Source organism: Marmota marmota, unplaced genomic scaffold, assembly GCF_001458135.2.
Source record: "Marmota marmota marmota unplaced genomic scaffold, marMar, whole genome shotgun sequence".
In the NCBI taxonomy this organism is placed as follows: Eukaryota; Metazoa; Chordata; class Mammalia; order Rodentia; family Sciuridae; genus Marmota; species Marmota marmota.
Window position 1 is genome coordinate 29,672,417 of NW_026000082.1, and position 27,810 is coordinate 29,700,226.

A 27,810-nucleotide genomic window follows, 5' to 3' on the forward strand; every position below is an offset into this window, starting at 1 on the left:
CAGATGCTCACACGGCTGAGACTCTTGCCTCATTGATCTCATTACACGAACTCATCCTTTAACTTATTATTTCAATTACTGTTCATGACACCTCACAATATTTTAATTATTATTATTATACATTTGTCTTCTGTTTCACATGTTATTAATAACGCACAGCAATTATAATCACCTGTAATTACTGCCAGCCCTGTCGCAGAGCCTCATGCTGGAGGTGTCTTGGGAATGCCCACCCGGGGGGTGCACTGCATGCACTGTGGGTGTAACTGGGGTTATTTGGCTCATGTAGCATTACCAGAAACATTCCCATCTGAGAAGGAGATGAACAGCCTGGGCTCAAATTCATGGTGTGACAGGGGTGACATATCCCCTGACCTCTGGGGCCCCTGAATTTGATGTGGAAGAGACAGCCCTGACCCATTGGAACCCCAGTCTGCTGCAGGAGACATGGCCCTGTCCTTGGGAGCCCAGTGTGATGGAGAAGCCCTAACCCTCTGCCTCAGGAGCCCCAGACTGATGGATAAGATGCAGCCCCTGCCCTTAACAAGACCTCTCTTGACAGGGGCGACAGAAGTCACAGATGTCTGAATCAGCAGCAGCATTTTTCTCTGCACATGACTGTTTGTTTCTCTGGAACGTTTATTTGTTTCCATTTACACCCCGTTTGGCTTCTCTGTGCATCTGCTCACCTCCCCTGTTCCTTTGGAAACTCTCCCAGAAGCGAGTGCCACATTCCTCAACCACCCATGCCCTTCCTGGTACCCAGGACCAAGGCCCTGGCCGGGAGTCAGGACTTGATGACTGGCCAGGGACTGGCTGCATCTGAAGCTGTCAGCCCTGTGTCCTTCCTTAAAAAGGTGTCGGGCAGGTGGGAGAAACAAGAGGGTCATGCTGGGGCAGGGAGGCGACTCAGGAAGCCAGGGCTGGAAAGACAGTTCAAAAATATGCCAAGGCCCATGTTGAAAGGAAGCTGACTGCCAGGAACTGGGCAGAGGGCAAGAGGCATCAGGGACCGCCTGAGGGCCCTAGCTGAGGCATAAACTTTCCATAAGCTTCCCAGGCTTTCTGCCAGTCCCAGAGGATGGTCAGCTAGGGAATGAGTAGGAAGAGAGAGGAGGAATAGCACTGATTGAGGACCTACTATGTGCTAACCACGACTTCCCATTCATTCACTTTTTTACACAGAAATTCTGGTGCATTTGTTCTCTACAGCCTTAGGAGGGGCCCTTATGATCCAGGCAAAGGCAGATAAAGATGAGATGGAGACTCAGAGAGTTGATATAACTTGTCTGTCTTCTCCAAAGTCTGTGCTCATCTCAGTGCACCACATGCCTCAGCCTAGGTGCAGGAGAGTATGTGGGATCCCAGAGACTGTGGGGAGACACCTCAGAGCTGTCTGTGGTATGACCGTGTACTAGTGTGTAACTGCCTAGTCTGAGGGCACTCATGAACTGCGCACTCTCTAGAAACTTGTCTACTGAAATTGTCAGCAGCCACTGTCCCGGGGTGCCTGGCTGCTACTACCATTGTCCTTCAGTTCAATGCCTCAGCTCGGCACATTCATTAGATACTTGGTTTGCTTGGCAAACCAGCCGAGTTTAAAATCCACCAGGCTACTTTGCTCCTGTAAAATAAATAAATACATGCTTCTGTAAAGCTTCAGGAAACCAAACTGACCTGAACTGCACTGGCCCAGGGAGTAGGGCCAGTTGAAAAGTAGGGACTTGGTCACCATCTTCAAAGGACTAAGAGCAGCCTTGGGGACAAGAGAGCACACAAGCATATGACAAACCCAACAGGAGGTTCATCTCTGAAGGTGTCTATGTGCTCCATCTATGCTGCCCAGCTTAGGACAATTAGTGTCCTAAGAAATTATGGTCAAAGAATTAACAATTATAACCAAAGAAATGGCCTCTCGGTCAACATCGGAGTCCTTCCCCTAAAAAATTATGCCTAGAATAAGGACAGGAGGGCTGGCTTGGAGAAGGCAGCCTTGCTACCATCAACTGTAAACATTTAAGACATGCTCCAAACTCTCCATATGTCCAGAAAAATAATGAGCCTGCCATCTGGTCTTGTATTTACATCCGTCTGGAACCTAATTATTTTTAGGACTGTACCTCTTCTAAGGTCAGTGTATGCCATATTCATCCATTCATGCATTTGGCAAATATTTATTTTGCAGACCATCTGGGTTGAGCCTTGGAAAGTCATAGATTCATCAGGGATGACTCTGGCCCTCAAGTAACTCACAGTTTGAGTGGGGATTACAAGCAAGTAAAAGCAATCAGGGAGCAGGGTGTGATAGGTTCTCTGATGTAGGGATGCACAGAAAGGGGATTCATAATCAAAAATTCAAACAAAAGGAATGTGGTGGTACATGCCTGAATCCCAGCGTCTCAGAAGGCTGAGGCAGGAGGATTGCAAGTTTGAGGGCAGCCTCCACAACTTAGGGAGACCTTATCTCAAAATTAAAAATAGGGAGGGCTGGGGATGTGGCTCAGTGATAAGCACCCCTGGATTCAATCCCAAGTACCAAAAAATAGAGAGCCACTGCAGGGTTCCCCAGATGTGCCCTGCCCCTGAGCTCTCTGCTTGCATCTTCTGAGGGTGTCCTGACCAGGCACTGGTTGGGCACTGGGAAGACGGAAATATGACCAAGGCCCACGGGATCACAGTGCAGTGAAGGAGACAGCAGTACTCACAAATAAGTCAAGTAAAATGCGATACCTGCTATAAATAACCGCATAGGAACAACAGGGAAGAAATGACTAATTCTAGAGGAGGAGAAACCAATTTCCAGGAGAGGGTGTGATTTCATTAGTTGTTGATGAAACAGGGTTTCAACAGGGGTGTGCCAAAACTTTCTCCAAAGCCTCAGGGGCCCTAAACTCCAGCCTGAGGGGGTGGCATCCTCTGTGAATTAAGAGACTTGGTCTAAATTCCTTAGTTCTAGGCTCCCTATTTTTAAACTGAGGATGATAACTGTGCCTACCTTGGGGGACTGGTGGCTGTGACAGGTAATGAAATGATCCTTATTAAGTGTCTATTGTGGTGTTTTGCACATAGAGTTAGCAATTATTGTTCCATCTTGTCCCCTCCTGGTTTCCATCCTTGGACACTGAAAGTCGTCCTTTCTCCTCACTTGGCTACCCACTCCTCTGACGTCCTCCTCCATCATTTCTGTTGCTATGATACCATACCAAGAGATGCAGGGAATGACTGCTTTATAGCACCATGAAAGGAAAGGGGGTCTGGTGGTTAGTTTCTATTTCCATAAAAAAGAGAACCAGCCCGACAGAATGGGAGAGAGGGAGACACCAACAGAACTCTAGGCAGGCAGGTTTTATTTTTTATTTAAAATTCCACAGGCAGTCCTGTAGGCAGACAGAGAAGCCACCACGCCACAGGTAGACAGGCTGGCAGCTCGTCACCTCTGTCAGGTTCTCCACAGCTGTGTGTTGTCTTCTGGATGCGGCTGACGGGGGTTAATCTGTGGTTATTGTGATTCTCTTTCCAGCTGAGTGTGGGAACTCAGTCACCGGCACTCAGGGTACTCTGCTGTCCCCCAACTTTCCTGTGAACTACAATAACAATCACGAATGCATCTACTCCATCCAGACCCAGCCGGGGAAGGGGATTCAGCTTAAAGCCAGGGCATTCGAACTCTCAGAAGGAGACGTCCTCAAGGTAAAAATCGATGACTGCATAGCGCATGCGTGTGAAGGTGTGTGCTCGTCCCTGCAGGAATGGTCCAAGCTTTCTCCTTCCTCCCTGAGTCCCAAGATGGTATCCTCACACAACTGGGAGGAAGTGAGGATCAGAAAGAGAGTGTACATGAGCATCTGAGAATGTAGGTTTGGAATGTGCTCAAGGGCTCCTGCCGCCATAGGTGAGTGCGGCTCATGGGAGTTGACTGCATCATAAAAATAACAGTAGTTCAGTTGGAGCAGCCAGTGGGCCAGGTTTTCCATTGTGAGTGCCGACTTTTCACGTGAATCATGAAGAGCTCACAGTGTGTGTGTGTGTGTGTGTGTGCGTGTGCACACACATTTGTGTAGCTACATGTTTGTGGATATAGATACTTTTACATATATATTTTCACATGGGTGTGATTCTGTGAGAGTACTTGGCATCCTGCACTCAGAGGTGATTTGAGGAGGCAGTGAGTGTCCATGTACCATGATAAAGGCCCTCGTGTGACATTGCCACTAAAGAAAGTGAGCTCAAGGCACATAAATATGTAAGAGAAAGAAAGGACAGGATGGGATGGTAGCACTACCGAGAGGGAGTTGGTGAGATCCTGACACACACACGTCTTGTAGTTCCCTGTGTGATCATGTGACTATCTCCAATAACGCACCCTATGTGTGTTTACGTATGATCAAGGGGTTGATGTTGGAGAATCTATCAAAGAGCTGTCCTAATAAAATGGATTCTGAAGACAGCCTCGTCCAGAGTAAGTCTATTTTTATCCTAGACAAAGGATCTTTTGTAGTTTATTCCAATACAGTTTTATTCTCTATAGCCAGAGAAGTCCTGACATTAGAAGAAAAAAAAAAAATAGAGGCAACCAAAGGTCACTACTCTGGAAATTCCATAGAGAAGCCATGAAATGCCCATCTTTTTTATGTTCAGATGATACTCTTGACCCACCCTGGGGCATGTGTTCTCCGCTGTGTGTGTGTGTGTGTGTGAGAGAGAGAGAGAGAGAGAGAGAGAGAGAGAAAGAGAGAGAGAGAGACATTTTTCACTCTTACTTAATCTCCTTTGAACCCAAGCTGCACTCATGAGATGACAAACTGGGGCTGGGTGTGTATGAAATAGGACAGAACAATCCCAGGGGGCTGTCATTGGCTTCTTCAGCTCTGCTTTCAATGCCGCATAGAAACAAGACAAGCGGACACAGGAGAGTTTGATACCCTTGTGATATACCCTATGATACCACACCAACAGATGCAGGGATACATCTGCTGTATGCACTGTCACAGATCCGCAAGCCAGATACATGCACAGATTCACACACACACACACATACACACACACACACACACACACACCATGCCTTCAGGCCTCTCCCTGGATCCTCACTTCTCTCCATCTGCTTGCTCTTCATCAATGGCATGACTTCAGAGGACCTAACCAGCACAGCAGGGCAGAGAGGCCTCCTCTCTGTCATGGTGCAGATGAAGGGATGTGAGCTGGGCTATGCAGAGGCCTTCCTGGATTAAGGAAAAGGCAGCTTTGAGGCACAGGTCATAATTAGCAGATGTTGGGGGGTTGGGCCAAGTTCTGTGCACAGGGCTTGATAGGGGTGGAGGGGCAGAAATGGCTGCTGGAGGTCACATGGATCATGGCCAGGGCCCTAGCTCCCTCAATAGGGTGGTTCAGATTCAGGCCTTCAGAACCCAAGACTGGCCAACGGTGTGCCTGCACAACTGTCTGGCCTCGGCATCAGGTGATCAGCGTAACAGACAGGCAGAAGAGTGATTTTCCAAGGCAGCCAGGGTAACAAATGGGCAGAAGTTGTAGGGCAGAGGTCAGGGAGGCTTCACACAGGCACACCTGCAGAGTTGCAGGGAGGGGAAGAATCCCTGATTTTCTAAAAGAGGACCACCCCAGACTCCAGACCTGGCCTCTGCAGCCACATGCCCAGCCAGCCCTGCCACCCAGCTTGTAATATGGAGCTCAACCTTCTTGACAGAGAGTGTCCTGTGTCTGCATCTCAAACCTGCTCACTAGGTTGCATTGTGGTTCTGATGTGGCTGAAAGGCCACAAGTGTCCCTGTGACCACTGGAATTTCTGGAACAAATTCCTAGGGAATTCCTAGGGAAGGAAGAGCAATGGATTCCAGGAGATTGGGATAGCATCTGTGTCCCCTCTTAGGACCCTTATCCTTCCCAGACTCCTTACCTTCCAGAGGGAGAACCTGGGTCACCAATGGGTACCAGAACTATTTCTGGTTTCTTTTAATGAAAGAATTAAAAGAAACCACCGTCGTAGTTTCTCAGCAGAATACAGAGCCACCCTGCCACCTCAGGTGGCTGCAGCAGCCCTGCTGTTGAAGCCTGCCATCTGCTCTACTTCCACATGGATATGTGTGGAAGGAACCCAATGCACAACAATCCCCTCCAAGAACATCTGCCATTGCCCTAGTGTGACCGGCCCATCTGCCTGAATGCTGGTATGTTCCTAATCCCAAGGCCTTGCCTGTCCCTACGAAGATTCCTCTGAGCTCCAAGGAAATCTATCCACACTTTACTTGTCTCTTGAGATAGGATATCTCCTGCATCTGACTAACCCTCCAAACTTTCTTGCATTTCTGACTCATGAAAAATCCGTGTTTCCCTGAATGTGTTCCATGCCCTCAATAACTGCAGATTTCCCAGAATCACCCCGTACTTGTCACTCCAGCTTGTCTCCCATAACCACCTGACTTCTTTTCCTTTGGTCCCTGCCAGGTGATTTTGCTACTACCTTCAGATGAGTAAGACAGGAGAGGCTTTTAAATGCAATAAGATTTTTGCAAAATGCAAAAGGAAACACCACTTCCAGCTCATGAGGGCAAAAGAAGCACATGCATGTAACTACATCCTCCACCAGTTCCCAGTAGAATAACCAAAGGGACATAAGACAGAGGAATGTGGTCTCAGCCCTGGAAATTGGGCAAAAGTGTCTTTCGCATAAAAGTTAAAGGAATTTCTGCCAAATGGAATATTCAAGGAAGAATCTGTATTGAGAAAGGGCCTAAGCAAATTGCAATTCATGCAAATGAAGCAAAATCCTGCCTGTTGGTTAAGGACCAGAAACCCAAAAATCCATGTAAGACTGTGTAGTTCAGAGCAGCAGAGCCTGGGACCAAGAATATAGACCACTGGCAGGAACAAAATCTCCATCCTTCTAGCTCCTCCAGACGGGAGCCTACATGGATTCCCCCTTGACATGACTTCCTGGCCTTCATTTGGCTTTGGGGGGGCACATCAGGAAAAGCAAGTAACACCATGCTGGTACATAACCAGGGTGGCAAGTCTCACTAGGGAAGGGGCTACCATCTCTCTACCGCTCTCCCTCTCTCAGTTGGAAATGCCTCAGCTTGCTGTGCCCTGTTTGGGCCTAGCTCTTCTGCTCCCCGTTAGAGACTTGGGGTGTTTACATTCTCCACTGCCATTCTCCCTCCACAATGATATGCCAACAAGGAAATTAACCAATGGTGTGTAAATATTCAGGGGATCAGAAGGAGGAGGCCTGCCTGAGGAATCAGAGCTAATTGCCCCTCTGTAAGCAACTAAGGACAGAAACACACTTTAAAAGCTCTGAATTTGTATTCTTAACAGGATTTGAGAGAGTATTATATTGATGGCACAAAAAAATAGGCAATAATGAAAACAGAGCCATCTGAGATGAGGAAAGATTGGATGGAGATGAAAAACATGATCACCCAATTAGAAAACGGAATGGAGGCGATGAATGGAAGAGAGTGAGCCACAGAAAAATGAAGTTAGTTCATTATAAGATGTGTTGAAGAACTTCTCCACATCTCATAAGGAAATGAAAAGGAGGGTTCCATTATATTAACAAAATGTACAATCAATCCACAGTAAAACTTTATGTGCCAAATAACATAATATAAATAAATTAAATAAAAACTGATAGGAATATAAAAAAATTAATAAAGTTACAGTCATCGTGGGAGATTTTAATGTACCTCCCTTAGTCTCTGACATGTCACTCAGATTAAAAATAAATAAGGATTTGGGTCGTTTGGATAATATAACAGAATAAATCCAAAGAAAGTAGGGGAAAGATACTTCTAAAGATGAAAGCAGAAATGACTAGAAAAAGAATAGCAATTATCAACAAAACCAACTGGTTGATAATGAAATAGATACACATGGCAGGATGAATCAAGGAATTAAAAAGAGACAAATGTGTAATGCTAGGCATGAAAAAGGGAACATAATCCTTGATACAATAGAGATTGTGAAAAGAAGAAAATATTTAGAAACAACTGTTCTTTTAAGAAATCTGAAAGCTCAAGTGAAATGGAAATTTTTGTAGATGAAAAGTACTATGATGTAAATAAATGAAAATCTGAGTAAACCAGAAACCATTAACAAATTGGAATTCTCCTAGATTCCTTCTCAAAAGCCCCAGGACTAGACTGTTTTACAGGTAAACTTTAACAAAACTTAAAGAAATAATGAATCCCCACAGTAATCCAAATATTCTAGAAAAGATAAAAATGAAGATCCATGTCCCAACTCTTTTTTTTTTTTTTTAATGTATCAAATAGAAACCTGGATGACAATGAGGAGAATGGTGTTGACCAAGGCTGGGGAGTGCTGGCACCAGACCATATCAAATGGGATAGTCTCGATTACACAGGAGGAATAGGGATTTTTTCCTTGAGATTTATTGCAAAATATGATAACAATGATGATAAATAATAATGTACATTACACCACAAAAAGAATAAGTACTTGAGGTGATGAATATTCTAATTGGCTTGATTTGATTCTCCACATTGTATTCATATATCACAATATCAATTATCATGTGTCAATTTATAATTTAAAAATTAATTTAAAAAAAAACAAACTATTAGACCAAACAATCTCAAGATCATAAATCTAAAAATCCTGGCTATGATATCAGACTGAATCTAGCTGGATGATAAAGCAAAGATGACCAAGGGCCTCTGAGGCCAGGAGTGTGAGGATGTGTCAACTGTGGGAAAAGCTCATAATGTTTATTCTTTAGACGAATCACATGAGATTGCCTTTGTTATAGTCAAAACTTGCCAAATATTGGCCATTTCCTGTGACTCAACCTAACATCCTATAAACAGACTAGAAGAGAAAAACACACGATCCTGCTGACCCATTCCCCAAACATCAGGTGATCAAGTTCAATATCCATTCACAATTTTTAAAAGTATTCATAAAACTGTGAATAGTGCCTTCTCAATTTGATACAGTGTTTCTCCCAAACACCTACCACAAACACTGTACTTAATGGCAACACTTCCTGAGGATTTCTAGTGGCATCAAGCCCAAGAACAGTGACTTTGCCATCACCCGTAGAATCAGCATTGCACTGATGATCCAAGCCCGTACAATTATACCCAGAAATGAAAAGGAAACCATTAAAATTATTTATAGACAAGAGACATAGTCCATGCAAATAAACATCCAGAGAGAAATATATAGGAATATGGAAAATTGCCTCTCTTATTTAGAAAATACAAAAGGATCAACAAATAAACCATGAGAACTGATAGGACAAGTCAGTAAAGCAGCTGGTGTTTCTACAACCAATTATAATATGTAATCAGGGAGGAAAATCTCATTCGTAATAGAATAAAAACTATAAGCCACCTAGGAATAAGTCCTCCAAAATGTGGATAATCTTTACTGAGAAAATTATAAAGCGTTATTTTAAAGGCAATATAACTAAAATAAATGCAGGGAGATGTCCTTCCCCATGGATGAACAGCCACTCACGGGAGAGAAGAGGGGAATTGTTGATACTCAATTACCACAGCCTCAGTGAGAATCAAGGAAATACAAATTAGAGTGAGATACCATTTTGCACCCATCAAACTGGAAAAAAATTATGCCTGGAAATACTAAGAGTTGGTGAGGATATAAAATGATGAAAAGAGCCATCCACTGCTATGGGATGGTATTGATTGGTATTCCTCTTCTTCAGAGAGCAATCTGGAAATAGCGAGCAAAGCTGAAGATGTGTCTTCCCTCAACCAGCTTCTTGTGCTGGAGAAACTCAAGCCAGGCATGTTCATGGACACAATAATGCTTGCATTGTGTTTTAGTCACCTTAGTCGCTGCTATGACTAAAGGATCTGACCCTAACAACTGTAAGGAGGAAAAGTTTATTTAAGGGCTCACAGTTTTAGACCTCTTAGTCCATAGGAGGCCCACTCCATTCCTTGGGGCTCTAGGTGAGGCTAAACATCACGGTGGAGTGGGTGGCAGAGGGAAGCAGCTCACATGAGATCAGGAAGCAGAAAGAGACTCCACTTGCCAGATACAAATATATACCCAAAGCCACACCCCAACTCCCACCTCCTCCAGCCACACCCTACCAAGTCAGTTACCACTCCCTTAATCCCTATCAGGGGATTAAAACATTGATTGGATTAAGACTCTCACAACCCAATCGTTTCTCCTCTGAACCTTCTTGCATTGTCTCACATGTGAGATTTTGGGGGACACCTCACATCCAAACCATAACACATCATCACTTAGCATGTTCATTTGGAAACCAGCTGCCTTGCTAACCTGTCTTACTAGATGTCCCGGACATGTGTAGATTCTCCTGGATTTCTGAGAGAGATGTTCCCCTCTCCCTGTAACTGATGAACTGGATCATCCAGCAAGAGCCTGTGAGGAAATAAATGTGTGCAAAGGCCCAATTCCCTAAAGCAATCGAAAATATAAAAATACCCAGGAATAAGTAGAGAAATTCACTGAGAGACATAAATGACAACTTGATTAAATGGAGTCAGACACCATGAATATGGATCAGAAGAGTTAATATCCCACAGGTGCATTTTTTCTCAAATCAATCCATACATTTTAATGTAACTTGGAATGACACAAGTTTTCTTTTTTGCATATTTGCTTTATTTTTTTTTAATTTGGGGAAATTCTTGAGTTTATCTAGAAGAGTAAATATGGGAGAATTTTTTTAGGTGGAAATGAAGACTTTCTTACTATATATTTAAATATGCTATCAACCTACACAAACTAAAAACATGGGTCATGCACAGGAATAGACAAATAGCCAAATGCTGTGGAATAGAAGGTTCACGAACAAACCACATTTACGTAACTATATATGAATTACATCTGAATTTAAAAGATATATGAATTTAAAATTGGTATTAGAAGGAACATTTACAAACAGGCTTTTGTGAAATGACTAACCAACTAGGGAATAAAGGTAGAATCTTATATGATAGGCCAAAATAAATTCTAGGTGGATTGAAGAATAAAAATGCTAGAAGCCAGGTACTATGGTGCACGCCTATAATCCCAGTGGCTTAGGAGGCTGAGGAAGGAGGATCTTTAGTTCAAAGCCAGCCTCGGCAACTTAGCAAGGCACTAAACAAATTAGCAAGACCTCATCTCAAAATAAAATATATTTTAAAAAATGGCTGGGGATGTAGTTCAGAGGTTAAATAGCCCTGAGTTTAATCCATGATTACCATCCCCCACAACACTAGAGGAAACATTGGTTTATTTATTTACCATATATTTTCTGAGTGCCAGGACGCATATTCTGTACACTGTTGTGCAAGTAATTACGTTGTGGATTGGGTTAATGTTATGATGGAAATCCCTGCAGCTATTTAATTGCCACTGTGAAAAAATACTTAATGACTTGAAAAGTACACATGCTATGTTAAGTGAAAGAGTTTAGGGTTGTCTACTGTATTGATAGTTTGAGCTTCTTTTTATAAAATAAAAAATATTAATAAATCTAGGTAAGGAAAGTAAGGACAAAGCTTGGAAGGATTATACCAAAATCCAACAAGTACTGAGAGTTGTTTTTCTTTTCTCTGTGCTTTTCTGTTTTAGAAGTTTTTCTGCAATGCACATTTTATTGTAATTCTACAAAAACATTTTTGTGCCTAGCAAATGAGAATGAATTATGCTTTAAAATTAAAGAAAATATCCTGTACTCATTATACTTTTTATTAATTAACAATAATTTCTTCATACCATCATCCATCCAGTGAATGCTCAAATTTCCAATGAGCTCATAAATGTCATAGTGTTTTTTTAAATTTACAGTTTATTCAAATCAGTCTCTAAGGTCCATTGGACAATAGTAGATTAGTTATCTCGTGTGTTTGTTAACCTGTAGATTTCTCCCTCCATCTCTTTTCTTTTTATGCTTGTAATTTATTTGTTAAAAAAAAAATCTGGCTGTTTGTTCAGTGGAATTTTTCACACTCTGGATTTTGCTGACTTCCAGCGCATAGTATCATTTTTAGTATTCCTCCTTCCTCGGTATGTCCTATAGGATGGGAATTGGATCTAGTGGCTTGGTCTGATCAGGTTTGACTCTTTGGCAAGGTGATTCCCTAGATGGTGATCTGTTTTCCATTAAGAAGCTCCTGATGTTTAGTTTTCTGCCTTATGGTGATGTTAGCAACTGATGAGAATTAACGCCTTGATCCATGAATTCAAATGTATGCCTCAATGGGTAAAAATATTTTTATAATAATTTGGATACAGTCATGGGCTAAACTTCTGAATTGGTGCCATCTCTGTGTTGGTTGGACTCCAGGATCCTCTCAGTATTTCAATAATGTAACCACCAACACATCAGATCTGGAAACAGACTTAAGGCTCCCAGCAGCCTAAATGAATCTCTGTAATCTATAGCACTGTGAGCTTGAAGGATGGCTTCCTTTACAAAGTGCTGCTTCATAAATAGGAGGATGGAAATATTGTTCCAATTTGCTGGCAGCTGGCTCCACATTGTGCACCATGCACAAATATTCATCACCCACCCATAGATCCCATCTTTGATATTTACTAAAGCACCAGGGGTTCTTTCACTCAATCACAACTTCTGTTGTTATTTGTACAATTATCTAGGAAGGAGCAGCAACCTCGAAACCTGGGGAGCCAGTTCATTATTCTGATGATTGTTGTCTTTGCTGGTGCTCAGAAGTTCAGGGGACAGATGGGAATCAGGGAGGCCAGATGCCTGCGCCATTCCACCCTTGGCAAGCCCAGCAGGCCCTAGCTGGAGCCCTCATTACAAGGGGAAGGGGCAGAGACTGAGCTTGGAGAAGGGAAAGTCACCATACCCTGCTGGTCATTTTTACTCCATCCTACCTGTGTTCCAGGGATCCTGTCCAGCAGATGGTTAAGACAGGTCACCCTATGGTGAGATGGGAGTCAGGTCCTCTCCTCTCCTGGAAGGACGGGAGTGGCTGTTTAGCAATGTAGAGGTGTCGAATGCTTTCAGCCCGCCTGTCTGCAGAAACAGATGGCTGGGGAGTCAGGCAGTCCCAACCTGGCCTCCCCAGGCTGCTGAAGAGGAAGCTGGTGCCATATGAGGGTTGAGGGACCAGGAGCAGGTTTCCCTGGAAAGGTTGGAACGGCAACTAGTTTTCAAAGATTAGATTCACAATGGAGATGGGCTGGGCACAGCACTGACACCGAGAGGAAACAGGACAATTGATTGGTCAGCCGCCAGCTTCGTGCTGCCACCTTCCTTGCTAATGACAATTAACTACCCATCTAGCAGTGTTGTCAGTGCTGACACCTGGGAAGGTGGGCCATGGGGTGTGACATGTGGTCAATATAAGGCCATGCTGGTGTTACCAGATTGGGATGTCTCCTGCCCAGGTCTACGATGGCAACAACAACTCTGCCCGTTTGCTGGGGGTGTTCAGCCGCTCTGAGATGTTGGGAGTGACTTTGAATAGCACGTCTAGCAGTCTGTGGCTGGATTTCATCACCGATGCAGAAAACACCAGTCAGGGCTTTGAGCTACAGTTTTCCAGTAAGTCTTTCCCGCATCTGAATGGACAATGAAGTTGGGCTTTCTCATTGTACTCATTTGTTTGAGCTCCTGTTTATCTGATAGACATGCTCTTATAGACTATTTCAGAGTCCAGTAGGTCTCCATCAATTGAGGGATGGATAAATAAAATGAGATATGTCTGTACAATGGAATATTATGTGGCCATAAAAACAAATGAAGTAGTGATACATGCTTCAACATAAGTGGGGCTTGGAAAAATTACACAGTCCAAGAAGACAGTTACAAAGACCACATAGTATATGACTTCATTTTTACAAACTGCCCAAAGCAAGCAAATCTATAGAGACAGAAGGCAAATTTGCTGAGAGTGCTGAGAGAAAAACTCATCTAGGCTGCTTTTTGAGGTGATAAAAGTGTTCTAGAACCAATAGTGATACCAGTCGCACAGCTCTGTGGTTAGATAAAAGAAGACACTGAACTCTACACTTTAGATGGATGAATTATGACATGTGAATTGTGTCTCAATAAATATATTAGGGGTTTAAAAAGTAAACAATGTCTATTCAGGACCCCCTTGTCTGGATGTCAGGCCACCTGGCGAAGGGATCTTTGCCTATTTCAGAGATGGCTCAGTGCATGAGGATTAAATAGACTCAAATTTGAATTCCATTTCCATTACCTGAAAGTCACGTGAGTTTGGAACAATTTATTTAACCTTCCTAAGTCAATGCTCTGGGTTGTAAAACGCAGATGATTAAACCTACCTAAGACTCCTGTGAATTAACAACTGAGAGGCAGCAGATGCCAAGCCCCATAGCAGGAGCTCTGTATAAGTCAGTTTCTTCCTTTTCCAACAGAATATGTTTAAACAGGGCATAATGAGGCTCTTGAATGTACATTTAAAGTGACTTTTCCGTATTATCCTGTCCCATCACAATGTCTCAGAGAGCAAATTGGAAGGAACAGGTCTCTAGCAAAATGCTGTGGGGTCAACAAAAGAAATAGAAAATCCAGCGCCTAGGCCTGAAAACTATTAAAAAGCTGGACTCATTTACATGTAAGCACAGGGGAGAGAATGTTCCCTGGAAATGCTGAGGGATCCCAAGTGGGTAGCAGTGGCCGGACGTCTTCCTGAGAACCTGGGCTTGAAGGAGGAGCAGAAGTTGGGTTTCTGCCCCCACAGGTCCCGCTCACTCTGCCTTTCGTCTCATCTCCAGGTTTTGAGCTCATCAAATGCGAAGACCCCGGAACGCCCCAGTTTGGCTACAAGGTTCATGATGGAGGTCACTTTGCAGGCAGCTCTGTGTCCTTCAGTTGTGACCCTGGCTACAGCCTGCGGGGCAGCCAGGAGCTGCAGTGTCTGAGTGGAGAACGCAGGACCTGGGACCGGCCGCTGCCCACCTGTGTCGGTAGGATGCTCGTGTTGTTCAGGGCCCCCCCCTGGTCTCCCCTCACCTGAACTCCAGCCTTGGTCTCATTAAGGATGCCCAGGGCTGGGGGCTATCTACCTGGACTGGATCCTCCTGCTAATAGGCCTTGTGGCTTGTCTCTTCCCCATTTCCTCATGTTCACACCTCATCACACGTGTGCAGCCACACAGTCAGGCACTGGCCAGTCATTATCACACATTTAGCAAGTGGAACCAGAGCCAAATCCTGCCCTCAGGGTGATGGGAGAGTGGTAGACGAATCCATTAAAAAGGGGGAGGTGAGATTTTGCCTGGTTTCCGGGGCTTCCTACCATACCGACACTCCAACAAGTCTCCCACTTACTATGGGTCTCAGTTTCAATGTAAGCAAAATAAGGCGCACGCTCCGTTTTCTGGGAGAATGTTGAAAGAAAGGGTAAGATAATGAACCCTCGCCAATCTTCACTCTTAAGAACATGATTTAAGCTTGCATCTTCTTGAGCCCCTGTTCTTCCTGAACATCATCAGCAAAGGGTCTCTGGAGGCGGTGCGCAAGTGTCCTAGGACAAGCCACAGTAACCTGGAGTGAAGTACAAAATAGGCAAAATCAGACTCTCCGTTTGTCCGGGCTTTTCCCCTCCCTGCTAATCAGGATTCCCACCACACTGTCTGGTCTTGCTTCCCCAGTGGCGGGTCCTGCCCTCTGCTCCCTTCACCACGCATCAAGCCAATGCATCAGTGCAGCCCTGGCTGATCTCATAAGAATAAAACATCTGGTGGGCAAGTATGTAAGTGCCCCCAAGCCCCACAACTGGGCAGGTGTAGGCCTGGGTACATAGAGGCAGAGAAAGAATGAAGTCTGTTTCCTGCCCTCAGGAAACAAAAGCAGATGGTTATATACAAGGTCTTCACTATAAAAAGGGCTGTGTGCAAAGTGTTGGGGCAGAGGAGGAGTTTGCAGCTCAGAGTTGGAAGGAAGGGTGGGTGAGAATTCACCCACAGGAGAGGCGAGCGGGGATGGGGGACTTTCTAGCCTGAGCACAGGACCTACAGACAACTCTGCAGTAAGTGTCAGTGGCCACAGTTGGTCCTTTTCCCCCCGAGAAGGTTACATTTCAGCAGGATCTGCAATGCGGATACACAGCAGAGAATCAAGGGACAGAATTTTAAGTCTGAAAGTAGGACCAGGGCCCTCACCTGTAAGGAGCCCCCAGGGACTTCCTCTTCCTTTGTCCTCACCGTGGGCCTGGTCTATAGACATGTCCCTTCTCTTTTCCCTTCACCTCTCTTTTCATTTCTTTCTTTTATTCACATGCCAAGCCCTATGCTAGGCCCTAGGAATGCAGAGAAGAGAGCTCCCAGGCCAGCCAGGGGACACATGACTGTACAGCAGTGTGAGGCCTCAGGAAGGAGAGCCCAGCAAGCCGACTCTCAGGGAGGAATGATGACTCACCTTATAAGAAATGTATTTGCTTTGCAGAAAAGATTTACTGTAAGATTCCCTTGACCATCAAATATGCCCACTGGACTAGACTTAGAGGAGCCACTCAAGGCTGGAAAGAATATTTATACTGTGAGCTGTAGAGGCCTTCCCCACGGAGGTCCATCAGGCCCCTCGCTTTTAGCAGGGTGAGGCTGTGTATTGGGGATTATGCGGGCATATTTTCAAATATGTCGCATGTGTTAGACTCCAGCATGCTCTATCAGAGGCAACGACCAGCTTCATCGATGAGTAGACTCAGCAGCCCAACACGCAGCAAGGGCTCTGGGACAGAAAGGAGCAGAAGTTAGGAAGAATAGAATCTTACATCTCATTGGTGAATCTGAGGCAGGCTGGCCTGCTCGGCCCCCTCCTGCCCACCTGCCAGTCCTCAGATAACATGATCCTGTGGGGGAAGAAGAAGCAGTTGTGTTCCTATGGAAGAGCCCCCAGGGCTGCTGCATTCTGAACATTCACTTACTGGGAAGCAGGAGGTACTTCCTGGGAATATGGAAGGAAGCTCTGGCCAGGGACAGAGATGATATCCTGCCACTATTCCAGCCCCGTCCTCCATTGGTGGGGCCAGCAGGCTTCCTCCCCACAATTGTAGTCCATCCTCTCCTGGATGCCCTGCCTTGTCCCCTTTCACTCTGGCTCCCACCCCAAGGCACCATGGGAGGAGGGCCCTCAAGTGAAGCTTGAGCAAAGGGCGTGGTCTCCTGAGCACACTCATGGGTAGGTGGTCCTTGGGGTCCAGGAGATGCTTGGTGGGTCTTTCATAGCAACAAGTGAAGGTCACTATCCCATCTGGGACTTTGATCCCATCTTCTCCTATGGCTTCTAGCATCTCACTTTATCAATTATTTCCTTTCCCAGATAGCACTGCCATGAATCTCTTCCTCTCTTGTTTTCACTCATGCACCTTCAACTCAAACACATAGCATAATTTTCCTGGGAAGCAATAGCTTCTTTCCTTTGTTCGATCATCCACCAGTTCATTCAATAAACATTTATTAAGCTTCTATACTGTGCCAAACACCATAGTCGGCACTTGATGTACAAACATGAGTAAGACAAGGTCCCTGCAGCCAAGGAGCTTATAGTCTGGTGCAGGAGATTGACATTACTTTAATAACAAGTTATACCTCTTCTGACAAAAATCCATTCACATTGTAATGGAGATGCAAAGGAAGACAGTGTCAGCACTACCGGAGGAAGGGAGGGGTATTGCAAAAGGTCTCAAGGGAGGGTGTTTGTCAGGCTGTCAGTCCAAGTAGCAGAATGAGGAGGCCCAGCTGCCTGGGCAAATGGAGCCTGTAACACTCAGCGGGATCAAGGGGTTCGTGGGCTGGGGGTGGGGTAAAGGGAGCCCTGTGGAGGGTTTAGACTAAATTCTGGGAAGGAAGATTGAAAGCATGAGTGCACATTTGCATTTCATAAAGATCCCTTAGCTGGCACTGCTGAGGGTGGGCTACTGTGCCAGCCGAGAGATGGCAAAGGCCTAAGCTAGGACTCGAGAAAGAGGAGCTAAGTAGAGTCAAAAGTGAAAAGAGTCACAGAAGTTCGGAGACTGGATACTGGAAGCAGATCAGACGTGGGAGAGGAAGGAGGAGTAGGGGAACCACAGCTTGCAATTTAGGTGACACTTCTCACTGGGAATACACATCTCTCTGCAAGACTCCCTGTCTCTAGCTTCAGCCCTCTGTGACCCTCAGAGCTGGAGGACCATGTCTTGGTGGCCTCTGTTCTCCTGGCAGCTGGCACATGCTCCCTTGCCAGTGAGCAAGTGCAAGTGCTTGTGTTTTCTCTCTAGGGGACTCTGAAGAGTTTGGTCACAGAGTAGCCAGGCAGTTCCACACCCATGGACCTGTTTCTTAGTAGGCTTATTCACCCACTTCGAGTGCACAATTTAATATCTTCACAGGGCTGCAAAGTTCCCTAATGTGTAAAGTGATAATTCACTCACATGCTTTCATGTTGCAGTTCTTCCCTATGGAAGTAAGCATCAAGTGTTTACATCAATACGTTAATTCTGGAACATTTTCCCCATTATAAAGAAACCCTATATCCATTAGCAGGCACTTCCCACTAATTCCTTGGGTCCTTCACAACCATTAATATACCTTCTATCTCTATAGATTTACTTGTTCTGGATATTTCCTATAAGTGGAATCACACAATGTTTTACCTATGGGTCTGGCTCCTTTCACTTAGTGTATGCTTTCAAAATTCATCAACATTGTAGCACGTCTCCCAATTTTATTCTTTCTTGTGGCTAATATTCCACTGTATAGATTTATCAACTTTTATATATATTTTCTTCACTTTATGGACATTTGGGTTGTTTTTACTTATTAGCTGCCATGAATGATGAGGCTATCAACATTCATGTCCAAGTGTTTGTGTGAGTGTGTATTTTCATTTCTCTGGGGTGCGTACCTGAGCACAGAAGTGCTGGATCGTGTTTGGTAACTTTGTTTAACATCTCGAAGAACCACCAAATTGGTTTCCAAAGCGTCTGCATCATTGTCCGATTCTGTCCTTGATAAGAGGGTTCTCCCCACCCTCGCCCACTCTTGTAGTCTGTCTTTTGTTATATCCATCCCAGGAGCTGTGAAATGGGATCTCATCATGGTTTTGATTTGCATTCCCCTAATGGCATCATTGCACATGGATATTGGCCATTCACCTATCCCCTTCAGAGAAATGTCTATTCATTCCACTCCCTTGCCAATTTTTTAATTGGGTTTTGTGTCTTTTAAGTATTGAGAATTTGTCTCAGGTTCTGCATACAGTTCTCATCGCGGGACCTGTCTGTGTGCTGGCCTCAACCTCCTGGAGTGGATGAGAGTGACTTGGGGCCCATGGGCATCCAAGGAACTGCTGACTGACTGACTGCTGACAGCTTGGGTCACTCTGCGGAACTCACGCTTTGGGGATTTCTTTCAGCTGAGTGTGGAGGGACGGTGAAAGGAGAGGTATCAGGGCAGGTGCTATCGCCGGGGTATCCAGCTCCCTACGAACACAACCTCAACTGCATCTGGACCGTGGAAGCAGATGCCGGCTGCACCATCGGGTAAGTGTTGGACTTCCAGAGTAACCCTTGCTGTCCTTTGTGGGTCACCAGGCTGCCCCAGCTCATGCCTGGTCCCTCCTGCCTCTCCTGGAGGCCCTTGGGATCAACGATGGTTGCCATAACCCTTGGCTTGGACTCTTTCCCATGGAAAACCTGGACAGGCTGGTGTCAGCCTCCCAGGTCTGCAGTCTAAGTGCAGAAAACAGGTACAGCAGCGGAGGAATGGGCTTGGAGCTGTATAGCCCCAGGCTCGGATCCCAGCCTTTCCACTTACTGCCTGCAGGACTTTGAAGAAGTCAAGTCCCTTTACCTCTGGGTGTCTCACTGTCTTCTGCAAAGCATGGGACAGAGCACTTGAATGATACACTGCCTGGAATGCACTCAGCCAGCATTTGGAACACAGTGAAGGCTTGATCCTGGCACCTGTGCCTGTTCCTCTGATAGTCAGTGAAGGTCAGCTCAGAAGTGTATGATCCCGGGCAGGCTGCTTCCATTTCTCAGTGTTTCCTCATCTGTAAAATGAGGACAAGAATGCTTGTATTGCGGGGTTTGGGGGCAGGGAGTAAATAACAGAAGCCCGGTGGTGCTTTGTACCTTCTCCCTCCAAGTATAGCTTCCTTCCCACGTTAGCACCTGACTAATAGGAATTCTTTATTGGAATTCCAAGGAACTGGGAAGGAGAGGAGCATCAGCACTTCTCACCTCAGGACCCGTCTTCTCCACCCCTCACCGTAGCCCTGTGGATAATAACAATATGCCCTGACATGACATAGACATTATTATGATTCCCATTTTATACATGAGAAACCTGAGATTCCAAAAGAATGCATGTCTAAATTGCACAAGGAGGCAGACAGCTTGGGATAGGAACCCAGATCTTTATGAATCTTTTCTCCATATCCCACTGTGGGCGAGTCTGGTTCTTGAGCCCAGTGAGTTAGAAGGTATAGAGCAGGTTGGGGTGGCAGCATGCATGAAAGGTGTGACAGGAGAGTTGAACAAGGGAATTGTGGGGTCACCAGTCTGGCTGGAGCAGAGGATGCATATAAATAAGGACAAGAGTATGGCTTGGCTAGGGAGGGTCTTCAGTGCCAGTAAATAAGGGAGTCGTGGTGGGCTCTTGAGAAGGATTGGCTCACCAGGGTCCTTGGCAGTGCAGAGAGCCCATGAGAAAGCAACGATCAGGAGCCTGTTCCAGCCATTTAGGAATGAAGTCCTGAGGATTTGGAAAAATGGTGAACCAAGAAAAGGAGAAGAGTAGCCAGAAGAAGAACCCTGTTCTTGAGAGTTTCAATAAAAACTGGCTCAAGGATTACCTTGTTGCAAGAGAGGTAGACGTAGATTCACTGGGGGACACACGTCCTGAGACTCAATTTAATTAAAGTTAAAGAATGTATTAAGTGTTTTCTGTGTGCAAGTTTTTGAGCTGCACCCTCAAATGAGGCCAGTAGTACTCCTAGGGACTTTGTACCACTAGGAGGATGAATTCAATAGACACTGTCATCCTGAACAGCTGGGATGCGCTTCCAGAAGCACAAATGATCCATTCAGCCTCTGACTAGAAGCCTCCATGGCACCCCATGAAGCTTGGCTCACTCCACGAGTAAAACCTCCACATCTCATCCTGGCTTTGGGGCCACCATGACCTCAACCCTGTTCCCCACCACATGTCTTCAGCAATATTCTGGTGACACTAGAGTCTTGAAGGATGGCCAGGAGGTTTCCAGGTAGCCCAGGAGGAAGGCTAGTGGGAGGGGAAGGGCCATCTCTGCAGAGGAAGCCTGGAGGAGCTAGAAATGGTTCCCGTGACTAGACGGTCACCTGTACTTGGTGGGTGGCCATAGCCACAGAGGAGATGGAGCTGGTGGAGCAGGTGCAGCCAGAGCTTGGAGGGCCATGGGCCTGGATGGCTTCTGGCAGCTTCTGGGTGGCCTGAACCTGGGAGCCTCATGAGGAGGCCATCTCCAGGTGTGGTGATGTGAGGCAGTGGCAGCAGAGAGGGGGAGGAAGAGGCACATCCAGGGGACATTTAAGCAGCCACACCAGCTGAGCTCACTCTTCTTAGTAAATATGGAGATGGGGGTTTCTTCACTTTCCCCATGTTTTAGTGTGTAATAGACAATAGGTAATATATGCAGAATATCTGGGGGAACAGTGTTCCAAGCACCTGTCCACCTGCCACCAAGGTTCAGCCAGGCTCCTATTTTGTGCCTTCTGTCTTTTTTTCTTCTTCCAATCCTTTCCTCCCTCTTTTTGGTTGAATCACTCAAAAGTACAGTGTAGGCATCATGTATTTGTCCAAAGATAAAGATGATCTCCAGGACAAAACCATGTTGGCCTTCCTAACGGGCCCCATGGCTTTCCTCCAGGAATCAAGGCTTAGGAGCAGGGTTGGAGGAGAGCAGAGCAGATCTGGGGGCCGTGGACAACAGGGAAAGCACAGAAATAAATCAAGGGAAGTCTGGGCACAGGGGAGGACATCTTTGCTAATGGGAATGACCAGTGGGTGGGGGATGGGCGGGAGGCTGGGGTCAAAGCCAACCAGGACATACTGTCTCCAGAGGGAAGCCTGGGGTTTGCTGAGTGTGCATGGGGACCCGAGGTGGGAAACAGGATGTGAACAGGACATCCCCACTCGGGAAGGCTCCTGGGAGCCACAGCCAACCCAAGGGAGCTAAGTAAGGCAGGGGTCTGCACTGAGCACCCAGAGTGGAGATAGAGGTGCCAGACACACCTGCCTTCCTCCAGGGGGCACAGCAGGCACAGGAGCCCATCAGCACTCTTACGGGTACTCACTCCCTCTCCTTGGCACCTCCCTCTCTCTCCTCTTTCTCCTTCTTCCTCCCTCCTTGTCTCCCCTCATCTGCTCTCCTCCCTTCCCTCCCTTCCCTTTCCTCCCCCTCTCCTCGCCTCCCTCCTCCCTCCTCTCCTCTGTCTGTCCTTCACTCTCTTCTTCCTCCCCTCCCCTCCCCCCACACCCTCACCTCCCTTCAGGAACAGCAGCAAAGTTAAGGGAACTAATAATCCCACAGACATGAAAAGACACTTTTTGTGTTTGAGTCCTTATTTAGTCAGTTTTTTAAACTGGGAATATATTTATAGAATTTTCTATATAAAAAAAATAGGCATGCATTTTTAAGACTTCAAAAAGTAAGAGTAAGAAAGGTGATGAAGTATGCATCCACAGTCCCCACGATCTTATCCTGTCATCCTGCTCTCCCACACACCCACGTGAGGTAACCGTTGATATCTGGATGTTCTGCTTTATTCTTTTAGACATTTTGCACACCAACAAATACATAAAGCTAATTCAGTAGGCATGGTTCCTAAAACAAGATCATCCCAACACATGACTCAGAGACTTGCTGTTTGTTTTGCCACTTAATCCTACCGCACCATCTTATTATGTCAATATGTATAGATCTGCCTCATCCTGTCTGATGGCTATAGAGAATTCTATTATGGCCATCATTTATTTAACTACTCCTGTATTGACAAAGTGAATATTTTCAAGACCTTAACTCCAACAAACATCCTTATCATGACTCTCTGAAGAGCTGTCCAATCATTTCCTTACGGTATATTCTTAGAACGCCAATTTTGGTGCATGACCTCAAATTTCCAAGTTACAGCAACTTACAAGTTCACCAAAGGTCTATGGGACCAGGTTTCCCACACAGCCTGGCTGAATGTTGTCCATCCCTTGTGTCTTCACCAATCTGATGGACAAAAGGCTATTTAATGGATCCACCCAGTCACATCCTTCTTTGGGGTAGCTTGTCTTATTCATATAGAGTGTTCATTTGGGCTCATTTCTAAATATTTCATCATTTCAGTGTAGGTTTCCTTTAAACCCAAGAATATCTCAGGATTTTTTTTAAGTTACTAAGTGGTTATGGTGATTATAACTGCTGTAGGATGGTGGTTAAATGGTCTCTTTAAATTTTTTTTAACTTTTACTGCATCGAGGCTTTTTTTACGTTCTGAAACTTTCTGTTGTGTTTATCTTCTGTGGCTGCTTAAGAGCATAAGAGGAGAACACAGTTCTCTATTTCTCTCGAATCAAATGTTATTATGATTGCTTTCAAATGAAATGGATTCTGCCTCTTTACGACTTTTAGTTTTGACTCTCTTTGTTGGATGCTGATCTAATTTAATTGGCTTTGTTTTCCGCCTAGTGATTGAAAGTTCTCTATCCTGTCTTTATTCTGCTGGTGGTGGTCTGGTTTTATTTTTGTTTGTTTGCTTGCTTTTTGTTTCGGTACTGGGGATTGATCTCAGGGGCACTCGCCTACTGAGCCACATCTCCAGCCCTTTTTTGTATTTTATTTAGAGACCGGGTCTCACTGAGTTGCTTAGCGCCTCGCTTTTGCTGAGGCTGGCTTTGAACTCAAGATCCTCCTGCCTCAGCCTCCTGAGCTGCTGGGATTACCGGTGTGGGCCACCGCACCAGGTGGTCTGGTGTTTTGCTAATTCGGTTCTAGAAGGTGACCATCCTGGCACGTACTCCGCCTTTCATTCTGGAAACCTTGCTTTTGTTTTTATTTCATTTTGTTCACAACTGTCTTGACAGTCTTCTTTTGTTTTTATCAAAATCATCGTCTTGCTTCTCCCCAAGGATACTGTCTATGTTTGGTTTTACAATGTCACTTGTTTGATTATTCAGCTGGGTTCTTTATGTCCCGTGAGTTTTGTTCGTGCAGCCTCAAGTCCCAGCTGAGAGCTGGACTCCCTGCCAGCCTGCCTGCATCTCCTTAGCCACGAAGCCACATCTGTGCCTTCGTCCTCCTGTCTGAAAAATAGTGATCAAAACAGTGCAAACCGCTCGGTCGCTATGGCGATTAAGTGAGCCCCTTAAAAGAGCAGCCAGCACCGGAAGCCGGGTAGCTAGTTGTTCATTTTACCCACCCATGGGCATCCCGTGTGCTCAGAAGACACAGGTGACAGGTGGTGGCTGCTGTGTTGTGGAGCAGGAGCAGGTGTGCCAGTCGAGGACATGTGGGATGGCCTTGGGACAGCAACAGGCCAGCCCCTGAGACTGTTCCCAGGGCTACTGACATGAGAAGGCTTCCAGGAGGCTCTCGCCACTCTGTCCCCACCCAGACCAAGCCCTGGGAGTGACCTGAGGAATCCGTGGCCGGGTTCTCCTGAACAAGGTGGGCAAGGATGTGCCTTCCAGGAGTATGGCCCAGGCTGGAATGTTGTCCCTTCCTGGGTGTGTTGGGTAAGAGCTGGGGGACGGTCAGACCTTCCCTTCAGCCCATGGGGCATCTTTAGGTGTTGGCAGGTGCTCCTGCCTGAGTGCCAGGAACGGGACCAGTGGACCTACTAACTCCGTTCAGGCCTGGCGGCTCGAGGCAAGAGAGCTGAGCAGTGCCCCTGCATGCCTCTGCACCCGGGCATCAACTCCTAGCACACAGAAGGCTCGTCCTGTGGGCCTGGGGCTCTTCTCCATCAACAGTGAAGGCGAGGTTGGAGTTTTCCTTTCTATATCCATGAACCCGCTCAGGTGAAAATTGGAGAAGAAAGCCTTCGGCTCTGGATCTTCTCCTCCACCAGCCTTTCTCAGCTATCTACAGCGCACCAGGTTCTTACAGTAGCTGTGCCCCCATTGTATGGATGAGGTCACCAAGGCCCAGAAACAACTACCTGAGTCTTGAACCTGCTCTGCGTCCCTGACCTTACTCTTTCCAGGCTGCCCTCCTGGCCTGGTCTGGTTTGTAGCAGGCGTCCAATGCCTCTTCTGTGCTAGGGACTGTGCCATGCTGTGCGGCAGGACCCACAAAGAGAAGATGAGGTGAGGCACTCTCTCCCAGGGGTTCCCATCCCAGCGCCGAGCAAGCAGGGACCCCCGAGACAGTGCAGTACCTGAAAGCCACACAGAAGTTCAGTAACTGAAGAGAGAGGGCCGTCCGGCCTGGAGGTACAAGACGACCCTCCTGGAGGCAGAAGAGAAGGCCTGAACATAGAGGAAACACAGCAGATCACCTGCTTGGCTTGCTGGAGCCGCTCGGGGGCAGAGAAGGCTGCCCAGGTGAAGAGGGGTCTCAGCGGCACCCTGAGCGCCAACATGAGAATAGACTGAATAGACTTCCCGGTGTTACAAGGAGCCATGAGAACGTCTCTAATACAGTCACATGTTCAGTTCTAGGTGAAAATTTGGAGTAATTATTCAGCACAGAATGAGGTGATTAAAAATAAGTGAGAAATTGTCTTTCTCTTGAAGGTCTCAGTATTACTGAGAGAAATTTTATCATTTAGGAAAGGCAATAGAAAACCTTTTTCTCCTGGAACAAGAGTCTGTTGTTCGTGCAGCCTCAAGTCCCAGCTGAGAGCTGGACTCCCTGCCAGCCTGCTTGCATCTCCTTAGCCACGCAGCCACATCTGTGCCTTAGTCCTCCTGTCTGAAAAACGGTGATCAAAACAGTCCAAATGGGAACCTCACACAGCTGCTCAGGGAACTGTGACCTTTCCTCTTGTTCCCCCATCCTGAGGCTCTTGTCCTCATGGTTACCCAGATAGCTGCCACAGCTCCAGACATTATGTCTGTGTTCCCATCTAAAAGAAGAAGGAAAAAATAAAATAATAAAAGATAATGGAAGAGGAAAGGGCACTGAGCTTTCTGCTTTTGAGGGTTTGCATATTTACTTGGATAAAACCACCATCCTTGGAAACATCTTGTTTATCTAATTTGTCAAAGCTTGCCACACCTGGCTGAGGAAAAGTAAGAGAAATCAATTTTGCTTTGCTTTTACAGTCTCAATAGTGGAGACAGATGAGAGGTTTGGAAATAAAGTACAGATGAGCCAACCTGCAGATTCTTAACATAATGTGATAAATGCTAGAGTAGAATTACATACCAAACACAATAGAAGAGCATCTGGGAAGACGTTTCATAATTCTAGGTGGCAGTTTGGGGGTGGGGAGGTACAGAGAGGAGGTGCTATTTTAGCTGTGCTTTAAAGAACCATGCGGAGTAGAGGGAAGGGGTTCCAGGCACGTGGAGAGGAGAAGGTGCAGATGCATTCCGCAGCATCTGGAACTCTCCTGGTCTGGGGTGACACAGTGATGTCTCTGCTTCAGGACAATGCATACTGGCACTGCAGAGGATAAATTGGCTGGGAAATCAGAGACAGGCCTAGCACAACCTTCTAAGGATCCTGATCACACTCAGAAGAACCACGTTCTGTTTCTTGCACACAAATTCAATAGGGACAAAGATCTGGGATGGCTGACTGTAGGGAGGAATACTTAGGAATACAGAAGAGATGGTCCTTTGTAGGTGCATCCTCTCTGCAGAGATCTGGACCTGTGGAGGGTGGAGAATTTCTTGCTCTGGGGTGCTCTGATTTCTACTCCTAATGCCATAAAACTCACATTCCACTAATATCCTTATTTGTGGATTTTTGACTTCCTAATGATTAACGCAGAGGGCAAGCTTCATTCTGAGATATTGGCCCCCAGCAGCAGGATTGCCGAGAGGAGGGGCATAGTATGGATGAACCAGATCCCTGTGCAAAGGAGCTTGTCTTCAAAACAGTTGGCCATGCCTGCAGCCCAGAATCCCCTGCTGCAATTTCCGATCCTTCAAGGGACAGCAATTCCCCACTGGGTTGTCATTGCCTCCCTCCAGCCAGCAAGTAGGCAGCTGGCCCAGAGGAGGCCAGAAGGCACCGGAAGTGAAGCTTGCATTCATAGCTCTGGCAAGAAGTCCTGGCCACAGGTTCAGCAGCTTCCAGAAGGTTTCTTTTTGAGCAGCCACAGTGAGTTAAAGTTTAAACAGAGAGGGGCTGTGTTCTTGCACTGCGAGAGCTGACCTCCCGAAGGAGCCCCACAGATGAGCACATGCAGCTGGGCAGGTCCTTTGTCAAGAGTTAAGGTTTCAACAAATCAGGAAACAGCCAACAGGAGCTGGGAAGGTGTTTTGCAGGAGAGGATGTGGATAGCCTGGTAGGTATAAATGTGGCTTTGAGAGTGCTGGTACTCTCTGGCGATTTCTTTTTTCACGGATCACCTCTAGAAAAAGAGACACAAACTACCTCAAATTATCCAAGAACGATAATCCTGCCGGGCTGCCCTGGGTAATTGGACTGACCACAATACAACCATTTAACTGCCAGTTTACGATCCCAGAAATGAATTTCAACACCTCGTAGTAGGTGTAGTAGCCAAAGAAATGGACGTGTCCTGTGGAGTAACACACTGGACCAGGGTAGCTCTCTCCCTTTCAAAAGACAGGTTAAAAAAATAATCAGTGAAACAAACTTAAAGGGTGCCGTACAAAACATGCCATCCAAAGAAAAAGAACCATTTCC

The 27,810-nt window shown here is 46.0% G+C and overlaps 1 protein-coding gene across 3 annotated transcripts in view; it reads left to right on the forward strand.

The window, feature by feature from the left end:
• Csmd2 (CUB and Sushi multiple domains 2) overlaps positions 1 to 27,810 on the forward strand; it is a 546,044-nt gene that overhangs the window by 379,198 nt on the left and 139,036 nt on the right. For all 3 annotated transcript variants that reach the window (XM_048815794.1, XM_015485297.2, XM_048815793.1), the window contains 4 exons: positions 3,521 to 3,690; positions 13,393 to 13,549; positions 14,749 to 14,940; positions 19,369 to 19,495. In XM_048815794.1, coding sequence (XP_048671751.1) covers positions 3,521 to 3,690; positions 13,393 to 13,549; positions 14,749 to 14,940; positions 19,369 to 19,495 — 646 coding nt within the window. The remainder of the gene's footprint in view (positions 1 to 3,520; positions 3,691 to 13,392; positions 13,550 to 14,748; positions 14,941 to 19,368; positions 19,496 to 27,810) is intronic.